Genomic DNA, 9,142 nt, shown 5'->3' with positions numbered 1-9,142 from the left:
GGATGAGCTTTGGGACGACGTCGAAAGTCGACTACAGCCTCGAGCAGTATCGAACGCATTGCCCTCGGAACTTTTTTTGGGGGGGGGGCTTTAGATAATGTACACTGGACATGGACTTTGGTCCAAAACTGAAAACAAAAACAAACAAAGCTCGCACCTGCGCACGCACAAAATGACAGGTCAGTCAAAGATGATGATGATTCTTTTTTTTTTTTTTTTTTTAATGTCTTGATCATTTCTCAATTTGTAGTCATTCGTCAATTAACTCACCGACTCACTAACTAAGACAATTGCCGCAAGGGATAAAATGCAGCCTAGTGTACTGTGCATACATTTGATTTGGAAAGAAATCGACTTCTACTTGCTCTAACGTCAATCTTAATCTTATTGGACTTTTTTTTTTTTTCTCCCAGTGGCCCAATTGGCCTTGCGTGGGCCATAAGAGCTCAACGTGCGGCAGCAGCAGATGCTGGATGAAAAGAGCTTATATTTTTCACTTCACTGTTGGCTGAAAACAGTTCCTCCCAAACTCTGGAGCGAGTGAGCGAGCCCCCGAAATGACCGTCAGGTACTCCAAAATCGAGCCGGAGCGTACGTTGTCAGACCGCTCTGCAAGCAGGCCCCTCCTCGTTCTTAGTTCACCGTCAATCTGCGCTCAGAGCTACTTTGGTCCAGCTCTTCGGTTCCCTTTTCCAATTCATTCATCTCAGTCCTCGTCGATTTATTGATCGATTGATCATTTCAGGTCGATTCCCTGAGTCGGCGACTCCGCTTTCTCCTTTGCCTAAAACAAAGAAAAAACAGAGACAAAGCGCGTATTGGTCCACGTCGCGATACGTGACGAACGCTCCTCCTTCCCACGCGGCGCTTGATCAATAGCAGGGGCGTCCACATTTTTTTCCTTTGAGGGCTGCTAAAAGAAACACGGAAGGATGGAAGGGCCACTTTTTGAAAGCCGCTAACTTCGTTCGATCTTGCTCGCGTCGTTCATCGGCTTTCTGTTCAGGGCGTTATAGTGGAGGATTTGTCGGGGAGGCGGCCAACAGCCCTCTCGCTCGCAGAGCAGATCCGGCTCTGCGCTGAACGGCAGCCAGAACAGCAAAAAGTGTCGTTCGGCGACCATTTTGCTTTGAGGATCCATCATGTGACGTCTTCTTCCATCAAAGTGCCGCTTACATTGAATGATCTCAATTCACTTCAATGTTTTGAAGATGAACGGCGGAATCACTGATTTAGAGCTTTGAACATCGAGAAAAGTTCTGCGGGATAGAACGCAATTTCTGAGGAGTCGTGATGTCCTCCCTTCTCATTCTTCACCTTTTATAACCAACCATGCTGCCCGTGTCAAATGCCATTTGGTGGGTTTTTTTTTTTTTTTTGGAAGGAGGCGGGGTGGTTGGGGGGGGGTCATTTGGGCCGCAATTGGGCACCGCTAGGATGCGGGAACTTACCCTGAGCGAAGGCCGGGGAGGTCTGACGGGCGCTCCGACGCGAGCGTGTCTGCGGCGGAGAGGTCGGAGGTCCTCGGCTACATCAGGACAGCCAACGTAGCCCCCGGCCCCAAACGCCGAAGCCAGATCACCCCGCGGCACGTTGCCATCGCGAGGATCATCGCGAGGCCGGCGGCCGGACGCGACGGCGCCGTCCGCGGGTCGCCCTCCGAGCGGCTCTTCCGATGCCACATCGCCGTCCGAGCTACTATCGCTGGCGCTGCTCTTCGACTCCGGTTTGAGGATGCGGCGATCCTCGTCGCTTTCCGCGCGAAGGCCGTCTCTGGCCGGGTCCGGCACTTCCTGGTTGTCGTGGTCGTCCGAGTCGAGCAGCTTGTCATCTCCCTTCCGATCGCGGCTGGGCATCGCCCGGTTCCCGCGGCCGCCGAAAAGGAGCACCTGCCGATTTTCGCCGGCCTCTTCGTCGCCGCGGCCGTCGGAATCCAACACTTCCCGATTCTCCGTGCGGGTGAGATCGAGTGGCCGCGGGTCGCGGCGGCGGCAGAAGTCGAGGACTTGTTGATTATCGGCGTCGCGGAGGTCGACTTCTCGGTCACTCAGAAAGTCAACCACTTCTTGGTTTTCGGGACTGCTACAAAGATTCAAGAAGTCCAGATTCTCTGCGCCAAACGACTTCACATTTTCGCCGGTGACCAGAGATGACGATTGCGGCCCCTCTCGGTTTGCGCTTTGAAACGCGCGCGGCGGTTCTTTGTGGTCGTCGCGACGTGGATCGAGCACTTCTTGGTTTTCGCAGGGAAGAAGCCGGAGTGCTTCTCGATCGCTCGACTTCAAGGCCTCTCCTTTGTCTTTCTCGCCCGAGCCGCCAGGGGCCGCGGCGTCTTCCGCGTTATCGTGGCCGCAAGGTTCGGGCACCTCCTGATTTTCTTCTTCAAGGCTGAGCTTAAAGCCGTAGGGATCCGAGCCCGGCGCCGCCCGGGAAGAGGCCATTTCATACGCATAGAAGCTCAGGGGCTCCGCTCGAGAGGAGCGGCGCTCCGGGTCGAAAGCCAGATCTTGGTCGCCGGGTAGCGGGCTCAGCTCGGCTTCATCGGGGTCGAAGAGGCTTCGACTGGAGTGTTCCGGACTGAGCTTGAAGCCGTACGGGTCGAAGGAAGACCGGCTTGTTGGTTCATAGTCCAAGTTCAGGTCGGTCTCCGGTGACTCGGGTCCAGTGTGGAACCTGGGAGAGTCGACGGGGCTTCCCGGTTGTTCCTCTTGGATGTCACTGCTCCAATGTGCCGCTCCTTCGGGATCGGCATCAAGAGGCTGAGCGCGGTCTTTCCCGCCCGGCCCCAACAAGGCTTCGGCAACAAGCTCAGGGGCGCCGTTCGCTGAAAGGAAAGAAAGAGTTCAGGTCAGGGCCAGCAGTGGGAAAACGGGGAAGCGCCTTGGAGGATTCAAGGAACTTTACTGTCACGCGACAGCACAACACGTGGTACCGCGAATGCCCCCCCCCCCCCACCCCCTCCATGAAGCGTCTCCAGTTGGTCCCAAATTTGTTTCCTAACCGGAGCTACTCTGGCGTCCTTTCACTGGCTCATTTTAAAGTCGTGTTGTTTTCAAATCTTGAAATGCTTTTGGCTTTTGAACGACACAAGCGTGACACAACGTACGTAAGCAAAGCTGAGCGACACGCGTGCGAAACCTCGGCCGAGTTGGAATTTTGCAAAGCATCCGCGGCTCCGCAACGTACCTCGCTCCACTTGAGCAGCGGCCTCAAATTCTCCGGCTGGAGACGCGCGACTGCGCTCTTGGATGTCAGAGGGCGGGGAGACGGCGCCGAGGTCCAGCTCGTAGCCGTTGGGATCCGATTCCACGGAGCAGTGACCCCGGGAACGCCAGCTCGGGACGGGCCCCGGGCCCAGCTCCTCAGATGAACTCCGGATAGGCTGAAAAAATCCCAGGCGATCGCCCTCCCCGGGCGCGGCGTCCAGATCCTCGCGACTATCGCCGATCTCGACGTCGCTCTCTTCGTCGGGAAACTCCGACTCGAAACACTGCGTCCCCGTCGAAGCTCTGTTTTCAGCACCGGGCGGACCGGTGCCAACCTCGTCGCGGACTTCATCGCCGGCGACGTTTGGCTCGGGAAACAAAATGTCGGCCGCAAAGGGGTCGCTGCCTTTGAAAGGGTCCGACGCAAATCCATCTGAAAAACGGACGCCGTTAGCATCCGAATCGGCGCGATCTCTGGCGGCGGGGCAGACGGCGTTGTGGCACCGGGGCGTCGGAGAGGGCGCGCAAAGCGGATGCAAGCGTGCGCCTTCGCGCTTACCCGATGCGTCCGTTGTCAGGAAAAGGTCTTCGTCGAATAGCTCATCTGCGAAAGTCAAAACCGGTGAGGAAAACATGAAAATGCAGACATCACGGATGACAGCGGCGACAATGAACAAACGCGGGAGTCATTCTGCGCTCGGGGTCGAGAAACAGGGAAGGACGGGGACGCGCCCATGCAAGACACGGCCGGCTCTTCCTTGGACGACCTCAAACGAGGACAACGCGCGAAAGTGACGGGATGCCAAACATACGGCCTGCGTCACAATGCGCAAAGGGGTCGGCTTGATAGAAGTCCAGCTTGGTGAGAACGGACGCTTCCTCGACTCCCCCTTCTTCCTCAACGTCGCCGTCCTCCGGATCGTCTTCCAGGTTGGATCTGTCCATCTGGGGGTCGGGGGGGAAAAGTGACAGCTTACCTCCCTGTTTGGACATCCGACGATTGGTCTTGGCGATAAATATGACGGCAGATGAGCTTTTCTCTTTGAAGGGTGATAATGTCGCGCGTTGAGTGTTTACTGGGCTCACCTTGGGTGAGCTGCTGCTACTGTCATCGACCTCTTCTCTGGTATCCGCTAAATTATTGCAGAAGGGCGCGCCGTTGGCTACCTGCTCACACAAACACATACACACATACCTGGAGGTGATTGACATCAGGTGGTGCCACAAGACAGCTTTTTTTTGGGGGGGGGGGGGGTCAAATCTCTACATTTTGAAGATCATCCGTCAATGCAAATACCAGATGAGGACTTTTGAAATGGTGGATTTTATGGATTAAGATTGTGGGGTTGGGGGGTGGGGGTGGTGGGGGCTACCCGGCCCTGCGTGAAAAAGTACCGGTACTTGCTGCCCATCTTGAAGCAAATGTGGCAATGCTTCAAGATGGGCATCGGTTCAATCCAGAAATCACTTCAACAGAGCCTGCTGAACAAGTGAAGTCAGTCAAAAGGTCTCAAAAAAACCCCAAAACAAAACAAAAAAAAGAATCCTCAGCCCGTACGCACGTTTCCATCCTCATTTCCACCCCAAAGCTCGGATGCTAATCAAGTACACCGAACAGATAGAAGGCACCTTGAATGACACGATGCCATTTAGGCACACATCCATCGGAAACAAATGAATGCCCCCCCCACCATCACCACCTCTTAACGGCGCCCCACTCTTCGATTGCTCCATAAGCTGCTGGTGGCGCCTCTCTTGCGGCCGAGTGCATTTTACCATGATGAGGTCAGCGTACGCGGGCAGCGATTGGCTCCTCCCCCACGGTCTCATTGGAAGCGGTTCATCCTCGGCGGTGTCGGCGGGAGACGTTGAGCCATCGAGCTGGCTCTCGGGAGTGACGGCGCCACCCGACACGGAACAAAGCGTGTGCTCTTCCTGCATGGGCGACACCGGCGACTGCTTTGGGTGGCGAGCGACGTGACCGCGGCAAGTCAGCAAAACAAAACAATCACAGCTTCGCAAACGACAGGTCGGTCGATACAGAACTATTGAAAAAAACAAAACGACCAACAACAACGATACGATACACACCGACGGTCAGTACGGATGAATAAAAATAAATGACGAAATCGCTCTGTGAGAAAGAAACCTTGAGTCGGCCTCCATCGATCATGATACTTTGGGCCAATAAAATGGCTGGCCAATCCTCTTTCTTTGTCATCCAGAGATCGGCAACCTCTTGAACAAACAAAGCCTTTCGGCCGTACCTGCAAGATTTCTTCATAGGACTGTCGAATGGAGTCCTGGAGAGGACAGTTCCTCTCTCCCGCCTCCTCCATCTTTCTCTTGGCCTGTTTCACCTCCTCTTTGAGCCTCTTCAGTCTCCATCTGGCTCTGGCGAGCTCTCGCTCGTACTCCTCAACCTGACTCTCCCTCTGAACCTCTTCGGCCTGCAGAGACAAGATCTGGAAAGGACCACGATTGGCAGTCAGCTATTGGAACAATCGAACACCCCGAGACTGCATCTGAAAGTGCAACCGCTGAGTTTGGAACAATATCAGTGGACAGCAGGAGGAAAAAATAAAAATAAAAAGAAGCCATGGCCGCAGAGAGAACCGAGGGGTTGACGGCACATCCGGCAGGCTCTGCGCGGCGGGTGATGCCGAGTGGAGGAACGAAGAGGCGGCGGCTTACCTGTTGACTCTCTTCATAGCAGAGCTGCCGGATCTCTTTTATCTGCTGAATGAGCTTCTCTTTGTGTTTGGCTAATTTGAGCAGCGTCTCCTCCAGCTCCTTGCGGTCTGACTGCTGCTCCTGCAGCTCCAGATTCTCCACCGTGACCGCATTCTCCAACTCCTAAACACACACACACGCACGCACACTGACAACTTTGGAGCATTTGACCATGGCATCATATGAAATGGTAAGATGGCAAAGTAAAAGTCACACCGAACGAAAAGAAAATCCCAACATTCCGATTTCAGACTCTGGAGTGAGTGAGCAGTTTGACTGGCGACGATGACACATGGGCGACACGTTGCGCCCGACACTTCCCACACATGAACGCGCTCTATGTCATGTGAAATCAAATCCAATTCAAATCCCATTTTTGGGTGATAAAAGTCAACGTCTGGAAAACTAGGGGGAAAAAAAGACAAACGCAACCTGTTAAAAAGCCATGTGTGCAAAAGGCATGTACATCATTACGGGACACTTTATCTTCATGACAGATATTGAGAAGAAGAAGCAGAAGATGTTAGAGGATGAAGGCTCCTCTCCGCCATCATTGCTCGTCAGTAATTTCCGAGCTCAAGCGGTGGAAGCGAAACATACAATCGGCACACGTGAACGCCAAAGCGAACGAAAGATTCATTGTAAGACTTGAGGAGCCGACGATGAGAAGAAAGGAGCGTTAGCGCGGAGCGCCGATGTGGATTTGGAACTGGGAGTCGCGGCTTGGAGTTTGAAGCGGATTACGTGGGACAGGAGAAGTGAACTGATCTCTTTTCGTCAATGGACGCTACAGCTTCGTGTTTGCTTTCAAAACTTAGCTTCTAGCAAACGTGTGCACATTTTCAGCACGACATCTCTGATCCACTGGTGAAGGGACACTTTGATCCTCTCCTCTTTCATCTATAACTGCTTCAGAAAACAAAGTGTATGCAGAAAATTGGTGAAGATTACACGACTGTCTGTGTCCTATGTGTTGTGTTGTGTTGTGTTATTTTTGTTATTTTGACTTCAAAATGGCGCCGCGAGAGTGGCTGCCTTTCCAGCAGCTCCTATATTTTGTTGTTCTACTTCTTCCTTTCATAACTTTGCTGCTGTGAATTGGGAATTTCTCCATTGCGAGACTAATAAAGGTTTTCTTATGTTCTTATTTGAGCCGACCGAACTACCGGAGGTGATTTCGAAACGGAAGACACACCTGATAGCGTCAAAACCGAACAGAGGACGCCGCTTTGAGACGTTGCCACTCAAGCTCTCGTTTGTCGTTTGCTCTCAGAGCGTCACGGCGGATTCGATCCGCAGCGCGCCGAAGGCGAAGAGGCGTCGTGCCAAACGGAGCGACGGCCGAACGGAAAATGGCGCCGCGCCGCGTCGCGACGACGGCCATTCGTGCCGAGAACGGAACGGCTCACGAGTCGGTAAGCAAATGGATCCCAAAGAAGCATGCGAAGCAGACGCACACACCCACACACCAGCGCGAGGTGCTGCGGTCTTCTTACTCTGATCTCGGATGACTTGCCGAGGACTCGCTCGTCCGTTTCCGCGACGTCAGCTTGCCTGGGAGACGACCAGCAGAGAAGACAAGAATGTTTCAGGAGCGAGGAGAGGGAGCTTTCGTTCTTCCAAGGAGCCTTCCCTCCATCCTGCCTTCCTCGCCACGAGCCGTCTACTCTGCGGTGCTGCGCTGCCGGCTCCTCCATTGCTCGCCGCGGCTCCACTGCAGAGGAGGCGGAGCTCCATCCGCGATTGGGGACGGGATGGGCGTGGCTGTCTGCGGTCGCCGAAGCGAGGTGGGGGGGGGGGGGGGGGGGGGCACACTGCACCAGCGCGATGCAGGGCAAAATGTGAAGGAACACGGCGGAGGGGGCGTATTGATGCCAAGCCGTTCTTTCACTCTCCATCACAAGGCTTCACTTCACACATCAAAGTGCCTCCCCCGCCCCGACCTCCGCTATTCTGGCCTGCCGTGTTTAGCACGAGTGACAAGGCCGGTCCTACACCCCCCCCCCCCCTACAGATGCCCCGAGGTCAATATCGTCTGCCAGCAGACCAATAAGAAGTCCTCAAGGGTTCAGCGGCCACGCGAAGAGGCAACCGTTTTCTTCATTAAAGGAAAAGATGTTGACGTATGCCAATTGCTTCCCCGCTAAAGCTTCTGCCCCCCCCCCCCCCCCCACCACCCGGCCCCGGATAAGCGGAAGAAGACGCGTAGCGGTATGGAGATGTGCTTCCGAGCAGCATTTTGATTTCTTGCGAAATTGAGGTCGCCGCCACTGGTTTAGTTCAGACGGTCGGGTTGCCCGCAGAGAAGTGCGCACATTATTGTTCAACACTGTCGTCTTCGTGATCCTAAATGACCCAAAGTGCGATGGCCATTGTAATAAATGACGAGGGCGCAACGGGCCAAGATGCAAACAATCAAGCCAAGACAAAACGGATCTCAACATCCATCTGTCGAGAAGACCTTGTACTCTTTCCTCTGTTTTGATTGGTGGCTTAATGTACACACAATGTACAATAAGCCGACATGTGAACTTGCCAACCCCCGTTATTCATCACTTATTAGTTTACACGTGCAATTTCGACCTGAAATCTGCATAGGCGACCCCCCCCCCCCGTGCCCCACATATAATGTGTGAAACATCAAATGAAAAGGTTGAAAAGAAGGGCTCCCTGACGGCCGATCAATAAAGAAATCTAAATTTTACTGGAGGAGTGCGAAAGCACACTTGGGGAAAGTAATTAATTGACCCCGGCGGGCTTTTCCCTCAACCACATCATCTGCCCAAATCCCCCAAAAAACAGTTGAAGTGCACCTCATTGCCCATTCGAGATTTTCGGTCTCGTGACGTTTGCACGCCCTATGATGTCATTTCACATCGCAAGCAGGGAAGCATGAGAAACAGACGTGTGTGTGTGTGTGTGTGTGTGTGTGTGTGTGTGTACCGTCCATCCTTTGGCTTTCTGGCCTTCGATGTCCTCAGGCAGTCCAGAACAAAACGCATCATGACTGCAGCGCTCGCCCTCGCATCCTCCTATCGTCGCCTCCGTCAACGATCGTACGGCGGGCTTGCACTCGGGTCAACAAGCGCACTCGCGCTCTTCTTCCTCCGCCTCCCCAAAACGCATCCCGATCGAGTCGAAAGCATCCGGCGCGACGAGGAGAAATTCAAGCGAGAGTCGGAGCGACCAGACTACCGAAGAAA

The 9,142-nt window shown here is 54.1% G+C and overlaps 1 protein-coding gene across 5 annotated transcripts; it reads right to left on the bottom strand.

Annotated features, from left to right (window-relative positions):
* Positions 1-197: 197 nt before the first annotated feature.
* Positions 198-9,138, bottom strand: LOC147194825 (uncharacterized). Of its 5 annotated transcripts, none has more exons than XM_086128420.1 (11): positions 8,883-9,138; positions 7,409-7,493; positions 5,901-6,062; positions 5,474-5,671; positions 4,983-5,141; positions 4,293-4,373; positions 4,019-4,151; positions 3,766-3,810; positions 3,187-3,639; positions 1,452-2,824; positions 198-784 (listed from the first exon to the last, which is right to left on the bottom strand). In XM_086128420.1, the coding sequence occupies exons 1-11, from the start codon at positions 8,942-8,944 to the stop codon at positions 737-739; spliced, it is 2,799 nt and encodes a 932-aa protein (XP_085984546.1). In that variant the 5' UTR covers positions 8,945-9,138; the 3' UTR covers positions 198-736. The 5 variants fall into 5 exon arrangements, with proteins under 5 accessions (XP_085984546.1, XP_085984547.1, XP_085984548.1 ...); XM_086128421.1 differs by having other exon boundaries at positions 7,436-7,493; XM_086128422.1 differs by lacking the exon at positions 7,409-7,493 and having other exon boundaries at positions 8,883-9,137.
* Between the last annotated feature and the right edge of the window lie 4 nt (positions 9,139-9,142).

This window comes from Hippocampus guttulatus, chromosome 14 (genome assembly GCF_054856545.1).
Source record: "Hippocampus guttulatus isolate MCC_2025c chromosome 14, RoL_Hgut_1.0, whole genome shotgun sequence".
NCBI lineage: Eukaryota > Metazoa > Chordata > Actinopteri > Syngnathiformes > Syngnathidae > Hippocampus > Hippocampus guttulatus.
This window is presented reverse-complemented; position numbering and strand designations above follow the sequence as displayed.